Here is a 19,162-nt window from a genome sequence, read left to right as displayed (position 1 = left end):
GTGGAGTCTCCATCACTAGAGGTGTTTAAGTCTCTGCTTGACAAAGCCCTGGCCGGGTTGATTTAGTTGGGATTGGTCCTGCCTAGAGCAGGAGGCTGGACTTGATGACCTTCTGAGGACTCTTCCAGCTCCATGGTTCTATGATTCTATAATAGCTTTGCAAAAAAATGAGCTGTTCAGAAAAATGTTATCACATTTGCAAAAACATCAAGGGGTCCTGTTGCACCTTAAAGACTAATAGATTTATTTGGGCATCAGCTTTCATGAGTAAAACCCACTTTATCAGATGCACTGGAGTGGAAATTACAAAGGCAGGGAAATAGATACATGCAAGTATATCAAAAGAAGGGAGGAGTTACTTATCAAGGGTAGAACTAGTGTTAACAAGGCCAATTTGTTGACCTATAATGAGTACAAAGTGCACTGTACTAAAGCAGCTGCATCTCTTTCTTCAGATATTCAAGAGTTAGTGCAAAGCATAGTGGGTGTGTTTGCCTGCATGTCTCCAAAGAGTCAAATCCAAACAGGTTCAGCCAAGGTTCTAACTGCGGAGTCCTATCACTACATTTAGAAAGATTATGGATAATTTCTTGAGCATGTTTCAACTACTTCTTGTTTAGCATAGTCCCTACATTACCTCACATACACTTTGAATGTTAAGGGCAAGGATGATCTTCTTCAGGAAGTTAAAGCATTGGATTGGTAGTCAAGAGAATGGGGATCTAATCTCATCTTGTCCACAGACTTTAAAGAAAGTATCAGGCCCTTAAATCTCTCTATTGGTTGCCCCATCTGAAAACTGGTAATGCACAATAATATCTACATCAATCAATATTTATAAGGCACATTGAAGTCCTTAAATAATTATAATAACAATAATACCTAGCTCTTATCATAATAATTATAATACCCAGCTCTTATCTTTTCATCAGTAGCTCTCTAAGCACTTTACAAAGGAAGTCAGTATTATTATCTCAAATTTTACAGATGGCGAAATCGAGGCACAGAGCAGTGAAGTGACTTGCCTTAGGTCAGACAGCAGATTAGACACAAAATTCAGAATAAAACTTGGGCCTTTTGAATCCCAGGCAAGCATTCTATCTAGTCCACATTGCCTCTTATCAAAAGTACTGCATTAGTGTACACTATTAATATAAGACAACACTCTATAGTACATTATCAAAAGGGGGAAACAAATCTCCTCTGAGTTTCTATTTATGTGTGTTTATGCCCTTTTTAAACAGTGGTTTTACAATGACAAAGCATTACATATTCCATACTAGAATATTTAACTCTTCAAATCTGTCTCCGGGGCCACCATGGATTTTTCTCTTATGTCTTCCAATATGGAGTTCAACGTGCCAACAAGTTCATGATAGAGTTCTTGTAACCTATAGAAGGAAGCAAAGGGCATAACTGAAATATTCTAAGAGGGGTGGGTGAGATTCTGTGGCCTGTACTGTGCAGGGGGTCAGACTAGATGATCATAATGGTCCCTTCTGACCTTAAAGTCTATGAGTCTATGAGTCTATATCATCTGATTATCACTCTCTTAAATGGATAATATGAAGAGCCCATTGAAAAACCATACACACAACTATTATCTCTTCAGCTAATCTGATCTTTCACTGCTCATTGAACAAGATAAAATGAATGACGAACAATTACTGGATAATCAGTTGCTGGGGGCGGGGGGAGTGGTTCTGTGCATAATAATGAAGAAAGATTTTTTACTCGATCTCTGAAGAAATCTGTTGCTGTAGTGACATGACAAATCAGCTTCTATTACACAATCAAATTTACCCTCCCTAATAGAAGCCTTTGCATTTGCCAGGTCTTGAGTATTCCCATTTCCTGCTCCTTGCACTCCACACAGGACTGCATCATGATAGTTCTCCCACCCATGAAATAGTAGTGCCAGACATCAGTTCCCTCTAGATCTCATCATTATCATTGCATGCCGGTGTAACCCACACACCTACCGGGTATGTTGTACTATCCCATCTAGTGGCACTAGACCACTTACAGAAAGCATAAGTTTGCCCTACTACAGCCTTAGCTGAGCAGCAGTTGGCTTTTAGCTCAAGCTGTAAGAGGCTCATGCACTAAACTCTATAGGTCCCAGGTTTGGTTCCGGCTGTGGGCGTTACACCCCTGCAGGAGGTTAGAGTGATATCTGGTATTCCCCTCCTTCCTTACACTCTTCCATGGGGTGGAGTGTAAGGAGCTGGTGTGAGAACCTGTAAATATATTGGCCAGTGTATACATGTTACCACTGTCCTCCACTGAAAGGAATGACGAAGCTGTTGTGGCTCATAAAGCTCATAAAGAGCTACTTAACAATACGTTCATCTCATACGTTCTTCTTTAGCTCAAGTATTTAGGACCACAAGCCCCTGATTCCAGGCCCTATGCTCCACGGCTACGTCTACACTGGCATGATTTTCCGGAAATGCTTTTAACGGAAAAGTTTTCCGTTAAAAGCATTTTCGGAAAAGCGCGTCTAGATTGGCAGGACGCTTTTCCGGAAAAGCACTTTTTCCAGAAAAGCGTCCGTGGCCAATCTAGACGCGCTTTTCCGCAAAAAAGCCCCGATCGTCATTTTCGCAATCGGGGCTTTTTTGCGGAAAACACTACTATGCTGTCTACACTGGCCCTTTTTCGGAACAGTTTTCCGGAAAAAGACTTTTGCCCGAACGGGAGCAGCATAGTTTTTCTGGAAAAGCACTGATGATTTTACATTAGATCGTCAGTGCTTTTCCGGAAATTCAAGCAGCCAGTGTAGACAGCTGGCAAGTTTTTACGGAAAAGCAGCTGATTTTCCAGAATAACTTGCCAGTGTTGTGTATAGTCAAAGACCAATATACCTAAGGCTGTGTCTGGACTACATGCCTCTGTCGGCAGAGGCATGTAGATTAGACACATAGGCAAAGGCAAATGAAGCCGCAAATGAAGTCGACGGAGCCATGTAGTTTAGACATACCCTAAATGTACAGCATGGCTTTGTTACCGGAATGCCTTTGCAGAGCTCCCAGACTTCAATGGAAAAGACTACACTGAGGAATCAAACACGGCAAAGCATTGTGCAACCACGTGGGTGTGAACTAGAAGGTTCCTAGTTTGCATTAGTGTAGCCCTGTTTGAGGACGACTACGTTTCTGTGAACTAGGAAACTTTTTGTTTGAGTTCACTGTGCTCCTCTCCCCCTGTCTCCCCCCCACGGCCCATCAACTAAGCAGGTAGTGTAGACATGCTCTCACAATCAGCTTCAGTTAGATCAAATGTCTCTACGTGTGCCTCACAATCCAGTGGGATCTACAGCTATTTCACCCAAAGAGAGCAATAGGTGACAGACTCTCCAGTAACAATGCCAAAAGGATGGCCAGTATTTAATCCAAAGAAAGAAAACAATTCCAACACACATTTTAAAGATTTTTAGCATCTTGGCCTCTGTTTTTTTACACCTAAGTTACTTACCGATAAACTGTATCATCCTGAAGATCAAGGGATGTCACATAAAGATCAATAAATGGAATGCTGGCACAAAAATCTTCCAAGACCATAGGATCAGAATGATGTAATGTTTTTTTAAAGTCCTCCACTAATTCACTGAACGTTTTATATTCACTGGTTTTCTAATGTAAAAAAATACATATATCCCAGGAAAACACATTGTTAAAATAAAATGGGTTATTTTAGAGACATTTTCATTTTCCAGGTATTTAAAGGAGCTTTATGAAAGATAATAGCAGTGCAGAGATGGTGGATACAGATGGAACCTTAGAACATAGCAATAACTTACCCAGAGCTTTTCACCCAGACCTCCAGTTTTACACACCCAGGTTGGCACACACAATTGCCCTGGCAATATGCATGAGGAATGCCTGGTTTCTTGAGTGTTAACATGGGGTATACAAAACTGGAGGATGGGCTGGGACTTTGGCCATATAACATTTGTTTTTAACACACCAAGGGTACATCTAAATGGCAGCTTGAAGCAAACCTCCCAGCTCACATAGACATGATAGTGTTAGCTTGGTTTGAGCTAACAAACTAAAAACAGCAGCGTGAATGTGGCCACCAGAGCTCAGACTGACTGGAATCACCCAAGTCTGAGCACAGGTTGGCAACCCAAGCCTCTGCCCGTGCAGCAATGAGCACACAGCTACTTTTAGCATGCTAGTTCAAGCAGAGATATCGCACGTCTGTCTACCTAGCCGGGGAAGTATCCAGAGAGAACATTGGCCAGGATGTCAAATTTACACTCTTTTCAGAAGTCATAGGATCACTGTCTTGCACATGAACAACTACCAGTACCAGATCTAGCAGAAGGGATGAAAGTTCAGGGTCTCCTCCAAAGAGATCATTCCTGTAACAGTATCTCTCAGCAGTGGATACCAGAGGGAACTGAAATGCTTAACCTTAAATCAATCACCCTCTAGAGAACTTGGATCAATGACTTCATATATTCCCAAAAGTTAAAGCATCAGTAATTGAGCCACACTGAGCTCTTTATTGTTAAATTATATTTGATAATAATAAGAGAGAGAAGAAGGGATGGCAGAAGAAAGGCAGTCAGATTATTCCAATGATCTATGCTGAAATAGCAGTATTTACAATTATATCAAATCAGCTTCATAAAAGTCCATTTTCAAAAACCGTCAGAGTAAAAAAATGTCAAAATGATCCATTACCTGAATTTCAAGTTCACAAAATCAGACTTTAGATCAATTTATTGGATTAAGTGTTAAACAGGGGAAAAGATATTTCTACTTTAAAAACTGGAAGAAAGCCAATTTTGAGTGAGGGCTCGTCTACACTGCCTCATGGATCAGACTATGGGAATGTGACTAGCGAAATGCTGCACTGTATATCCTACAGTGGACACTGTGAACACAAGCTAAAAGGTTCGTTGTTCACAGAAAAATAGTCCTCTTCAAACAGGACTACACTAATCCAAACTAGGAACTTTTTAGTTTGCACCTGCAACACCCATATGGGGTGGCGGGGAGAAGCTACAGTGCAGCACTTTGTGTGTACTGCTATTCACATCCCCTGTATTCCAATCTGTGGGACAGTGTGGACATAACCTAAATCATCTTTGAGAAGTGCCTGTGACCTGATTGTAGTGGGTTTCAAAATACTGCCTGCAGAACTTAACAATAAATCAAAAGAAATATATGGTTACAGAGGCATATATGCGCAGCACTGAGATACCATTATACTACAAACTGATCTACATTTAATAACATGGGAAGATGCAGAAATATTTCAGAAAAAAACACCAATGGGAATCTGTTTTGGAAATTATTATTGTAAATATTCAGGGGAGTTTTCCACTCGACTTGGCTTTTTATTTCTAAAGGTGAAAAAACTTTAAAAATTACTTCTGAGAGATACGAATGATGCTGTAGCACATTATAGACTAACAAAAAATATATATATATAGTATCATGAGCTTCCTCTGCTCATCTGAGGAAATGGGTTGTGCCCACGAAAGCTCATATTTGTTAGTCTCTCAGGGTATGTCTACACTACAGAGTTATTTCGAAATATCTTATTTCAAAATAGTTATTTTGAAATACGTTCTTTCAAAATAACGCATCTAGACACAAAATGCATTTTGAAATAGAGTTTTGCTATTTCAAAATAGCACGTCCACACTGATTGGACGCTGAATCACATTTAAGGCCGGCTGGAACTGGTTCTGGAAGGGCATCAGGTCAGGAGTTAGCCTCAGGCAGCAGCCATGCAAGGTATCTGAGGCTTGTGCTTAAAGGGACTCACCCCCCCCCCCCCCGGACAGCTAGTTCTCAGGTTTCCCTGCTTGCTTGCCTACCTCAATGAGAGACAACAAAGCATTTTTTTCTCCGCGTGCTCTGGTTGCCCTCACTCAGGACACCACAGCACTCTGCAGCACGGAGCTGGAGCTGCCCCTGGGCACTCTGGTTCTTCTCCCGGACTTGTTGCTGCGAGCCTGGCAGCATGTTCTGCAGGCAGTAACAGTCTCTCTGGTGTGGCCCACTGGGGGCTTGTTCCTCATTCCTCCCTCACATCCTTCCACTTACCCCTCTCTAACCCCCCTTCCTGCTGTACAATAAAAGACACGTGTTCATTACAACAAAGTCTCTTTATTGAACAAAACTGGGGTGGGGGGGGAATGAAACTGAGGTGAGACTGGGGAAAGATGGTGGGAGGGGGGAGGAGGGAGGGTGGGAGAGGGGAGGGGGAAACCTGGGAAGAGGGAGCTGGCAGGGGGAGGTAAGGGGAGGAAGCAGGAGGAGAAGCTCAGAGCTCAGGGTTGGGGGTCTCGCCGGCCCAACTGTCTCCCAGCACTGCAAGTGCGGGGCCTCGGTGTCCCCGGGGGGGTGGGAAGGGTAGGGAGGAAGAAGCAGAAGGGGGAGAAGGAGTGGGAGGAGGAGCAGTAGCTGGGGAGGCAACAGGGGCTGGAGCAGCAGGAGGCAGCAAGCTCTGCACCAGGGTCTGCAGGTGCTCACAGATGGCACGGCCCTGGGCAAGCTGCTTCTGCCAGAGCTGCAGGTCTTCCTGCACCCAGTGCTCGAGGGTGTGGTGCAGGGCTCACAGTGCCCCCAGGTGCTCCTGCTGGTACCCTTCTACTGCACGAGTGGGTCTGCGGAGTTCTTGGGTGTGGAAGGACGCCCCGGGTGGTGTGGTGCACCCTGCACTCGCAGCTGGTGCGGCTGTGGAGAAACAAGAGAAGTGGTTATTTATCCCTGAGGACACAGTGGGTGAAGCCCAGCCCCACTATGCAAGGTGAGGACAACAGTTCTGCACACCATCAGAGCCGATGTGCTTGCACAGAAGCCATGTTCAGGATGTCCTGCTATCCCCAGGAGTGGGAGCTGCCCTGGGACTGCACCCATGCCTCTGTGCTGTATACAGTGTGTGTGTGTGGGGGGGGAGAGCTGTCCCCTCCCTCTGTGTAGAGGGGGCTTGTGGAGGGAGGGCATCCTGCTGTGTCCCACCCTGGGGTCAGGAGCATGTCATATCTCTTCACACATGCCTGTGGCTTACAGGCCAAGGCCCTTGTGGCAGCCAGCTGGGGCCACGTGCCCATGGATGGCACAGCATATGCTCACACGTGCACAGGTTGCTGCATAATCCGTGGTCAGCAAGGCCCATACATGCAGTCCCTGGTTTCCCTCCACCCCAGCCTCCCATAAGGGGACAGTGATGGCACTCACATGTTGTTGCCTCCCCGGATGACACCGGCGACAGGTCCGCTGGGAGGTCCTGCGGCTCCTCGCTCTCCTCCGCCTCTTCCTTCTCTGTGCCCTGGTCAGGGCCCTCTGCCCCAGGGTCAATAACCACCTGGGGGGCACAGACCGTCCCGCCCCCGCAGGATGCGGTCCAGGGCATCAAAATAGGGGCAGCTCTCCTGTTTGAGAGCTGCCTTCTGTGGCCCCAGCTCTTTAATTTTCATCTGAACCTGCTCCTGGGTTTGGATGTGGCCTTTGGTGGCCAGGCTGGCAACCATCCTCCCGTAGACGGCCGCGTTCCTCCATCTAGTGCAGAGATCATGGACATTGGAGGCCTCCCCCCAAACCTCAATCAGGTCCATGATTTCCGCACTGTACCAGGAAGGCTCCTGCCTTTTCTGGCCCCTGGCAGGCTCCTGGGAGCTGGAGGACTGGGCCCAGGGAGTGGCGGAGGGCTGGCTGGCAGTGGCTGCCTGGCTCATGCTGGGGCCATTGGGTCAGGGGCAGCGAATACTGGCTCTGGGCTGGAAGACCTGGAGCTGGCACAGACACTGGTGACCAAACTCTACCCTATTAAGGGCTCTGGGGAGGGGGGAGAGTTTTCCTGGTTAAGGCCAGAGTGGCCAGCAGGGCACCCTGGGAAGGACTGCAGGCCCCTATTTTGAAATAGCAATTTCGAAATAGGCCCTATTCCTCATGGAATGAGGTTGACCAATTTCGAAATAAGCCCTCTACTATTTTGAATTAATTTCAAAATAATGGTTAGCTTGTGTAGACACTAGTACAGTTATTTTGAAATAATGGCTGTTATTTCTAAATAACTTTGCTGTGTAGACATACCCTCAGGTATTACAGGACTACTTGTTTTTTAAAGTTAACAGACTAACACGGCTACCCCTCTGAGACATCTGTTAGATAACTGATTCTAAAGTCCTGAATTGAAGATAACTCTGTGCTGTCTCACACAACTAATGTATTGCTTTCATATGTTTGTAATACTAATATTGTTCAATATACTTCAAGTAAATACAGTTCAGTGCATCTACCTGCTGGTGGATTAGCATGTTTACTTCCTCTTGTTGTCTTTGTAATAGGGCCTGTTTTTTTGCCTGAAGAGCAGCTTGTTTTTCTGCTTTAAGCTCTCGTTCATAATTCTGAGTGGAGTCCTATAAATACCAAAACAGTGTGTGTTAAATGGCCTTAACTGAATGGCATAAGCAATTAGTCAGAGACGCTTTTGCCTTTAAGTCACTGATCTAAATCCAGCCCAAACTGATAGCACCAAAGCTCTTCTTATCATAGGCTGAGTTTGGTAGGGTCAGTCCAACAGATTTCCACCACCCTACTGGCATCCCTTGCTCATTGTTTCACCTGGGATGTCACAGGAAAATAGTGGCCATTACAAACTGGAGTAGCAGTTTGTCTAGGTCAGTATCCTGTGGCCAGCACCAAATGCTACAGGGGAAGCTACAAGACAATCCTTCTGTAGGCCATAAATTTAAATGGATACAAATTTGCCCTTGGTTCTGACCAACCTTATTACAGTGTTTGGGGCTTCAGGCAAACTTCCATTACCCTCATATATGGGAGGAGTGAGTAGCTGATAAGCCTGGAAGGGCAGGAGACCTTTAGCAGCTGAGTGAGGATGGAGCGTTTCGGGCTGGCTCTGTTTGTCTCTGTATAACAACAGACAAGTAGGGTTGCCAGGTGTCCGATTTGGAACCGGACAGTCCGGTATTTGAGTTTTCTGTCCAGGAAACAAATTGAAAAAATACCGGACATATAAATGTCTGGTATTTTCTAATTAAGTAAGTTTTATTATTATTTGAGTATCAGTACGTAGTTGCATACTGCCTGGCTGGTAGAGAAGCTCATGCTGCATGAGCTGGGAGGGGGACGAGGAACGAGGCGTACAGCTAGTTCGGAATAGGAAGCCTAATCTGAACTAGCTAGTCCGTGCCGCGTGTAGCCGCGCGGCACGGGGTCCGAACTAGCTGGCATTTAAAAATGGCGCCGGCCGGCATCATGCAAATGAAGCCCGGGAAATTCAAATCCCGGGCTTCATTTGCAACTCCGAATGACTACATTACCCCCCTAGTTCGAAATAGGGGGGTAGTGTAGACATACCCTAACAGTGTCAAAAAGCCAGCTTTCCAAAGATGAACATACTAGTTTTCAGACCAATGGCCCTGGAGTTAGAGACATACAAAGAAAAAGGGAAACCCAACTTACTTGGATATTCATAATCACAACTCCAATAGATATATTGAAAAACACAAAGAACCCCAGCAATATGAACACTATTGTGAAAGCTCGGCTTGATTTAAAACCGTGTTGGTCTAATTCATTCTGTAAGTCTGTCCAGCCATCCACCTGCAAATGCAATGAATCTCTGATCAGTTAATTTCACACCACAGTATGACTTACAGACCAGACTAAATCTCTCTCTTTCTCTTTTTTAAACTGACCTTGGTTTTCCAATTGCTTAAATTGCTTAAAGTTCCAGGTTTAACTCAGATGTCACATGAAAGCCACTAAATAACCCATTGGTATCAGCTCAACAAGCTTTCTCCTCTGAATTTTTAATATCAGAAAATGAATCTATCCATCAAACTGAATTTTCACAACCATCTGACATTATATAAAACCCACGGAATAGCTATCACCACCTTTAATGCCGAGAACAATCGCAATATTATTAAATGGCTTCTCTCAACATCGCTGCCAAAATCAGAGGCAGCAGTTACAACAGTTTCGGTAATAGGCAGCCATAAAATGGAAAGGACAACAGGAATTACCGTTACTAAACTGAAGAGAGTGAAAAGAGCAGATGCTAGGTTGCCCCAATTTTTACTGTCTCCGGTGTCGGGGTCGCCATACAATCCATAACCCAAAATGGCAAAGATAAACATTAACAGGAACAGCAGGACAAGAACGTAGGTCACAGCCTTCACAGTCTGGCCTAGAGCCGTTATCAAACTCTACAATAGAGAAAAACAAGTGCATGCAGGTTAGAGAGGAGACAAGCAGCTCTAAATGAAAGAAAATGCTTGTTTAAGTCATATGACGGCACAGGAAGTGATGTCAGTGATTCAATGGGTGACGCTCTTCCCTTGGCCTGAGCCAATCACCCCGAGTGCTGTGGTGGGGGAGGTGGCCTAACTCTGTCAAGTGAGACACTGAAAACACCAAGGTCCTGATCATGTGTGGCCATTACAGACACAGTTTTGCCTCTTGAACTACAGGAGAATCCTTTCCACTTGTCAGTAGTAAGGAAGTATTGCCTACAGGTGAGAACCTGAGACAGGGACTATGGAATTAAGGGTTTTAGTCCCAACTCTGTCACTGACTCCCCATTACACTTTACAAAAGGGTGTTGTAAATCTTTGTTCAGTCATGTTTAAAACGCTTTGTTGTCTTAGAATGAAAGGCACTATAGATGTGCCAAGTATTATTAATTACATGTCTTCTAGCTTAGTGTTTCTCAACCTTTTTTTCAATAAAGTACCCCTTTTTTTAAAAAAATTGTAAGTACCCCCAGTACCTACAGTTTTCAGACACACAAATTTTTGTTTCTATCATTGCAACACATTTGTTTAAACAACTTAATCGTAGCCAGGCAGGTGATACAATTTTTTGAGTGTAAAAAGTACAAAAATAATAAAGCGCTGTAAAAATTAAAACAAAAATTCAGTTTTCTCCAAATTTCAATTGTGTTTACATAGCTCCCAGACTTCTCTTGAGTACCCCTAAGGGTTCTTGTACTACTGGTTGAGAGACACTGTTCTAGCTAACAACCATGTACTCCATGATGCATTTAACTCATTTTGTTTCTTCTATTAAACAGGACAAATATATAAAGAAGTGGAAAGATGAAAAATTAAAGAGCTTTGCTGTATCCTGTAAAACAACTAAGGGCACTCAATCAGGTCAAAAGGAGCACATTTAAAACAGACAATTTTCACCCCAATTTTAATAACCCTGTTACATTCACTGCTGTACAATAATAGATTATGTTAATAAAAGACTAGACATTTGGTAAGGCGAGCTTTTGTATTAAATTAGCTGGATTAAAAATTATAAGAGCGATTGCTTCTTATGCTTCAGTATAGAGTTTGCTCGTGAGTTGGGGTCAGGAAGAAATTCCCACCCCATCACCACTGTATAATAACTAGATGGAACAAGCAGTATTGGATGCAAATCAGGTTGTCAAATGGGCCAATAGGCTTTTCCATTATGGTAATCCCTGTGTATTGCACTTATTAAGAAATCACTGAGGCAGGAATAGCCTAAGAGACGGAACAAATCCTTCTAAAGTCCTATAGATGACATCAATGTGTGTGTGCAAGGCGTTCCTTGGAACTGATGGGAGTACTGATTAGGGAATACAGCCTGAGTCAGACCATTAGGAATGGATCTCAGCCAAATTGCAAACATCTCTATTAACTCTATATTGCAGAAATCTACACACACCCTCTTGCATCAATATTTTATGACTCCAGACACTAACTAATGAACGGATTATAGGACTTCCCCTGATTAGTACATTTTTCATAATGCCAGAGGATCTCTCTCAGTGCACTGGTTCAGGGAATATCCATTTATCAGTCCCTTTTTAGACACTGTCTCAAGTTGTTGACAGAATCTCAAGTTAAAGCTTCATAAGCTACCTAGCTGATCTGTTGAGGTGGCACTTCCTGGTTTTCAGATTTGTGAAAAGCTAATGTAAAATGTTCTTTCCAGTCTCTTCTGATTGCCAAGTGGTTAATCTTGTGATGATGGATGAAGGATTTCCCCTGCAATCAGGTGGATAGTTCAAGGTTTCCCTAAGCCTTGTCTGCCCTAAGAAATATATAATCACACCAATAATTTAGGAAGCAGTCACACCCCTGGCTTATTCTTCCAGATGTTTCCTTTCGGCTGTGGGCATCCCCTCCATTTTCTAAAGATTGAGTTTCATGCAGAGGGCTTCCATCCAGATGTCAGATGTGACAAAATGCTGAAGCCTTTTTTATACAAGGGCAGCATGCACCACTAGCCTTTTTCCCTAAACTTTTTAATGGTGGCAGCTCCAACAGTGGTAGCAATGGTGAAAAAAGAGAGCAAAGACCAACTGCTTTTAAATGTGGCATCAACAGACCTGGATTTAAGCTCAAAATTCATTGTTTTGAGCTGCTTAACTTTATGGGTAACTCAAAGAGAAGAGCATATTGGAAACCTCAATCAGAGCTTCATCCCTGAGCATCGCATTTCCTAAAGATTCCTTCCAGGATCACCACTGTTTGAGCTCTCCATTTCCAAATCTCTAAAGCGCCACTCCCACCTCTGTTCCGCCCTAGATGAGTGAGTGCACTGCATGCCACAATGAGTCAGCAAAACATCAACTCCTTCAGGTAGAGCTCTAATATTTACCGACGGAACCCTGCCACCTTGCTGCAGCTACTGAACCCTGTGCTTTGAACATATAAAGTGCTAAATACTGCTACATACCATGGAATTTCAGGTGCTGGGTGTCTCAAATTGGGCACCCAAAGTTAGTGGACACTTTTTACCTAATCTCTCTGTGCCTTGATTCCTCTTCTGTGCAATGGGGATAAGACCACCCTCTCCCCTCATGGGGGTTATTTGTGAAGCACTCAAACTGTAGCAATGAGTACCACAGAAAAGCCCATGCCAAGATCAATAACCCTGTCTTCAGAGCAGGGTTTGAATAGTGTACAATAAATAAGGGCGAGGGCCATGCATGGGACTATGAAGAGAAAGCAAAATATTGAAGAGCTATTCTGTAAGTGAGCACTGTCCATTCTGTTAACTAACGAGGCAGAGATCCTGGAGAAAAAATTAGATATGCTGATGTAATTAAAAACTGTTACGCCAATGGTTCCTAGTTTCCTTGACCAGCCAATTCAAGTTTTCTCCTCCCTGCCCCTCGCCTCATCAATCTCAGTGTTTCCTTCTCAGCCAACTGACTCTCTGTCTTGCCCCACATTTTCCTTCACAGGCTTCGTACACGACCAGATCCAACCTACCCTCCCCCTCAAACTCCTTATCCCATAGCAGGTTCCTTGCCCAGCCATTCCCCATTAAGGATATTAAGGACTAGTCGACTATCTGATAAGCAAATGCTTATCAGATAGTCGAGTCGACTAGTCGATTTCCTCTCCCTTGCTGACTATCAGTTAGAGGCAGCAAAGGAGGGGGAAGAGAGGTACTTCAAAATGGCAGCACCACATGGAGCCTGGGGTGATGCCTCCTCAGCATTTGGGCTGATGCAGCGCCACACAGAGCTGACCCCAGGCTCCATGCGGCGCTGCTTTGAAACCCTGAGGCAGCATTTCAAAGGCGGCAGTGCCGCACATCTGAGCCTGGGATCAGCTGTGCGGCGCTAACCCTTTAAAACGCCGCCATGGCATTTGCGTAAAGCCCAGGGTCAGCTGGGGACTCCCCCGCTGATCCCAAATTCCAGGGAAATGCTGCATGGAGCCTGGGATCTGACCCCGGGCTCAATTTCAAAGCAGCAGCACAGCATGGAGCCCAGGGTCAGCAGGGGACTCTGAATCCTCCACTGATCCTAGGCTCCATGCTGGCGCTTCTGCTTTGAAATGCACAAGAGCCCCCGCTGGAGACTCGTGTACATTTCAAAGCTGGCACACCACATGCAGCTTAGCGTCAGCTGGGCTTCCCACTGATCCCGGGCTGCACGCGAAGTTCCGCATTTCTCCTTTGAAATGTACTGGCCTCTTGTACATTTCAAAGGAGAAATGTGGAAGTGCCTATTGACTAGTCAATGGAAATTCCATCGACTAGTAAATTACTCGATATTTAACATCCTTATTCCCCATCCCCAGGGCCACCGCTACCCATATGCAAAATACACAGCCATGTAGAGCACCATGAAATATGGGGCATCAAATTGCCCCAAATTTCCCGGTCCCTTATACAGCTGCATGTTGCCTATGGGAGCCAGCAGCCCCCATCGCTTTGCCTCCGCCCCCCCATACACCCGGTTTAGTGCAGAGGCTCCATCAGCCCCCTGGCCACCAAGAACTCTGGCAGCCCTGTCCTCTAGCCACCCCCTCAAAGCTCAGCACCCAGCCCCTGCTCACTTGCAGTAAGTAGCACTAGCAGGACTCAGACCAAACAGGTGCAGCCCCGTAGCAGGCAGCTGGAGAGAAGTGGTGCTTTCCCTTTAAAATGCCATTCTCTCCAGCCAGCTGCATGATCACCTGCTTCTCCTTTGGCCCAGGCCTCCCTCACGACTCTGCCTCTGCGTTGCCAACTCTCTCAGACCTGACAGAGCAGACACCATCGCAGTAAACAGTGTCCAGTCTGTCTGGTCCGGGAGAGTTGGCAACCCCTTTCCCCACAGCTTAAGCCCCCCTTCTTCCTCACGTGGAGCAGCTGTTTGGGGAGGAGACCCAGTGCTGGGCTGTGTAAGACACCAGCACCGGCAGGGACAACCCTGCCCATCCCAGTTTCTCTTCCCCAGAGATCCAGTCTCACTAAACTCCTTGGTCTAATCTACTCCTTCCCCCCACCATCCCACGCCCTGTTTAGCCCCTCCTTTCTCGCTGCCTGTATGCCAGCAGGGGAGAATTGGGAGGGATCATGGAGAATACGAGATGGGCTCCTTGATCTCAGTGCCCAGACCCATCCTGCTGTGAGAAACTATTAGAAAGAAAGTCCTTCTGATCTCCCATAGCCTTTGGCTGGAGCGTACTCAGTCACTCTATGCGGTTCAGCTGTGCACAGGCTGGTCACACATGGACCTTGTGAAGGGACAGAGCTTGCTCAGTGAAGATTCTGAGTTTTTAGCTGCTAAAATCTATGAAACCTCTATGGAGCATGTGTGGTGGGGGGGGAAGCCTTATAAGTAACTAGGGCAGAATTTCCTGGGCACAGCAAAAGATTTATCTCTATCATAAAAGCCAACACCATATTAAATATACAGCCCCTGCTGAAAAGAATAGGAGCAGCAGAGCTTTTCAGAGAAGAGGTTCCCAGAGTATTTTAGCATGGGCAAAACAATGTATTTTTCCTAGCTTTGTACTTAGAAGTGACTGAACCGTTTTGAGTGAAGTTTTCCAAACAATTTAGCCCGAGGCAGACTCCCAGCATGCAAAATTTCAGCCTGCAGGGCTAATGTTTGGCAAAGCTATAGTCAACTGAAAATTAGGTTTTATAATGCAGTGATTCTCAACCAGGAGTATGAATACTTGTAGGAGTATGCAGAGGTCTTCCAGGGGGTACATTGATGCCATCAAGCTATTTGCCTAGCTTTCCAACAGGCTATATAAAAAGCACTAGCAAAGACCATACAAACTAAAATGTCCTACAGTGATTTGTTTATTCAGCTCTATAGACTGTACACTTTAATATAAGTTACAATATTTATATTCCACATTATTTATTATTGATCAACACCCCGGCTCTCTGCCAGATGAAATGCCAGACCTGCTTTGGCATGTGGCAATCATGTCAACATCTCTAGTGCATACAGAGCATAGAAACTGTATGCCCTTTCTTATAGAAACTAACACTTTGTACAGTGTTACTAATAACAGACATAAAGAGATCTGGTTACACTTGTTAAAGGTAACTCACATTGGCTGCCTTCATCTTTTGGTTTCGAAAACCTAGCCACCGCCTGAACCCTGTTAATCTCAAGCACTCACTGCCTAATTTTATTCTTGTACCTGTGTCCCAGAGTGGGAACAAAAGCCAATTTACACAAAAAAGGTGATTTTTTTACCAAGGCATTGGTGATGTAAAATCCCATCTAATTGGCTAACCAGTTAAATGTAATGTTTAACCCGTTAACCAATTAAAGGGAGGTAGGGGCGGGGCCACTCCAGCCTGAGTGAGCTGGAGCAGCCTCACCTGCCTGCTGCGGGCCAGGCTGAAGCAGCCCCCCTGCTGCGGACAGGGGCTGCACCAGCCAACTGGAACACCTGCCTGCAGTATGCCCAGAGCAGGCCAAGTCTGCCATGGATAGCAGCTGCTCTGGCCAGGTTGGAGCACCCCTGTCCACAGTGGGTCCCACGGGGCTGGAACAGCCCCTTGCCATGGCCAGCGGGTAGCTTCTGCAGCCCCCACCAGTTAACTGGAACCAGTAAGCTTCACCCATTAAAGGTGAGGTTTACCAGTTAACCACTCACATCCCTACAAGGCATGTCATGATGTTCAGCAAATTTGGCTTGTCCACAAGATCCTAAAGAACAATGATCACCCATAGCTAAAGGTAACAAGAGAGTCATAAAATGCCATTGGCGACTGCAATCTAGCAAGGGCCCTCGTAGAAAAGCATCAAATAATTTTTAGTTTCTCTGGCACATCCTGACATTCCTGTTCACCTCCAGAAATCTGTAAGACTCCCTATGTGCTTCTGCTAGTAGGCAGCTGCTTTGTGGCTCATGGTCTTCCTAAACTGTGAACCATGTTGAAATCGATCCCAAATACATTTTAAAAAAAGCATAAAAGTTGATCTTTGGAACAACCTGGTATTTAAAAAGTTTATTTTCAAACTGAAATAAGGATGAATGGAGCCTACATGACGACTGGCATCACAGCTAACAGAACTGCTCTGTATGGAATACAGCAAGGAAATTATTTCCTCGAGGTGGAAATTTATTGCCCCAAGGTGGAAGACAGAGTGTTTTAAAGAGTTTTTTAATTAATAATTGGAACCATGCCAAGAATGTTATACATTTGAGTTTTCAGCATTAAATACAGTTTCCGAGGTAAAAGCTAATATAAACTTCAATTAATTAATTATAATACGCATATAGGCAAAAACAACCTCCCAGCCCTTCAGCAAAGCTCACTGGAGCAGATTATAGTGTATTTTATAAAGAATGTCTTTGAGCAAAGAGCTTTGGTCTTTACGAACACAAGAAATGCCAGGCTGGCTCAGACGAATTGTCCAGCCAGAACCAAATACTTCAGAGGAGGATACAAGAACCAGGATGATGGATGATTACAGGATAACCTGCATAGAAAGGATTATTCTAGTTGCCTTGGAACAGAAAGTGGCAGGCTTATGCCCTGAAGCATGAGAATTTACAGCTCTTATTCATTTTTAATCCCATAACTTGGGTGTTCTTATCCACAGAAATGCTCAAAGTACTTAAGAGACATAGGTTCTTAAGTCCCACTGCAAATGAGTGTCTATGGAGAGCTTCAAATGTGCCTAATCAGATTAAGTGTAATATGAGTTAGATGCCCAATTTTATGCTACATTGTATTATTTTATAGTTTAAAACCATGATAAGATTTTTGTCTCACTACTACCTAGTGGCAATGAGTTCCACAAGTTAAGCATGCACTGTGATGGAAAAAATGCTTTTGGAAAATGTAAATGACTTGTTCAGCTTGCTTGCTGTTCTTCTGTCAGAAAGGATAGGCAGCAGCACCTGACACACTCATTATTTCACATAGCTCAATTTTGTTCTCTCTTCTAGCTACACTGAATAATTAACATATAAAAGTCTGGCAATCAATGAAATTTACGATCCAAACTAGAGGAAGGAAGGCTCGGAAGTGAACATTATAAGAGCATTATGCCAATAAATGTTCAACTTCTGGTGGGCTACCCAACCAATTAATTACTTGCACAAATGCAGACTGAGCAGTCACTACCCACATTAACTCCCTACTAAAAAAATAAACCTCCAGGGAAACCTCCAGAGAAAACTAAGGGCTGGTGGGCTTCAGAGAAAAACTCATGGATTAAAATCATGTGTGACATTTTTAATAGCTTTTTTTCCCCCTTCACAACATTATGGTAAAATGAAAGCAAGCAATAATATTTATGCTGTGGACTTTTTAAAACTTAAAAATATTAAATGTATTCACTTTCACCCCCCAGTCAAGTAACAACCAACATCATTCCACAAGGCTCAGCACACACTGTTAACATACAAAGAACACTGAAACAGTTATAGCTACCTTTATACTACAGCACAAACTATAACCACTAAAAGGGTTTACAACAAAATTAAGTGAAATCCATGATCACTCAAGGGCCTAACAAAAATTGCTTACATTACTGAGGTGATGTTTCTAACTAGGTTAGGACTGAATTGAACTCAGTTCTCATCAAGCTACTTTGGAGCGGGTTCTTTAGAAAAAGCACCTTATACAGACACTTCGACTGTGTTTAGACGGGCAAGTTTTTCCGCAAAAGCAGCTGCTTTTGTGGAAAAATTTGCCAGCTGTTTACACTGGCCGCTTGAATTTCCGCAAGAACACTGACGATCTCATGTAAGAAATCAGTGCTTCTTGCGGAAATACTATGCTGCTCTCGTTCGGGCAAAAGTCCTTTTGCGCAAAAGGGCCAGTGTAGACAGCTCAGATTTGTTTTGCGCAAAAAAGCCCCAATCGCGAAAATGGCGATCGGGGCTTTTTTGCGGAAAAGCGCGTCTAGATTGGCACGGATGCTTTTCCGCAAAAAGTGCTTTTGCGGAAAAGCATCCGTGCTGATCTAGATGCTCTTTTCCGCAAATGCTTTTAATTGAAAAATTTTCCGTTAAAAGCATTTGCGGAAAATCATGCCAGTCTTGACGTAGCCAGGCTGTCTCCTTTGTAAGCAGCCACAATCATTTCTTATTCTGCTTTATTTCTTTAGTGGTGCCACAATCCTGCATTTACTTCCACTGCAATGTCACAGGCATTGCAATAGCTTATAACGGAGATGTAGGCTAGTTCTGTGCTACACAGTCTACATAGTCCTCTAATATAGATGTAGCATGTACCAACAGAAGGAGTTTTTCTTTGAGTGCAAGAACATCAATTCCGAATTCTGTTGTGTTTATACAAGCACACGTCTGTCTCCATAGCTGTGCCTATGCCAAGGGTTTTGCTGGCATAGCCACATTGGTTAGGGGTATTGCTTTTTTCACAGGGGCATTGTTTTCCACAGCTGTGACTGACATAGCTATACC

At 44.3% G+C, this 19,162-nt stretch overlaps 1 protein-coding gene across 2 annotated transcripts in view; it reads right to left on the bottom strand.

Annotated features, from left to right (window-relative positions):
* Nucleotides 1-1,204: 1,204 nt before the first annotated feature.
* Nucleotides 1,205-19,162, bottom strand: part of CATSPER3 (cation channel sperm associated 3) — a 28,197-nt gene continuing 10,239 nt past the window's right edge. The window contains exons 4-8 of one of the 2 annotated variants that reach the window (XM_075900405.1): nt 10,019-10,201; nt 9,453-9,593; nt 8,267-8,386; nt 3,478-3,635; nt 1,205-1,391 (exon numbers count right to left, since the gene is read on the bottom strand). In XM_075900405.1, coding sequence (XP_075756520.1) covers nt 1,289-1,391; nt 3,478-3,635; nt 8,267-8,386; nt 9,453-9,593; nt 10,019-10,201 — 705 coding nt within the window. In that variant the 3' untranslated portion in view covers nt 1,205-1,288. The remainder of the gene's footprint in view (nt 1,392-3,477; nt 3,636-8,266; nt 8,387-9,452; nt 9,594-10,018; nt 10,202-19,162) is intronic. The other variant, XM_025181207.2, reaches the window with a different exon arrangement.

The sequence above is a fragment of the Pelodiscus sinensis genome, chromosome 17 (assembly GCF_049634645.1).
Source record: "Pelodiscus sinensis isolate JC-2024 chromosome 17, ASM4963464v1, whole genome shotgun sequence".
NCBI classification, from domain to species: Eukaryota; Metazoa; Chordata; order Testudines; family Trionychidae; genus Pelodiscus; species Pelodiscus sinensis.
This window is presented reverse-complemented; position numbering and strand designations above follow the sequence as displayed.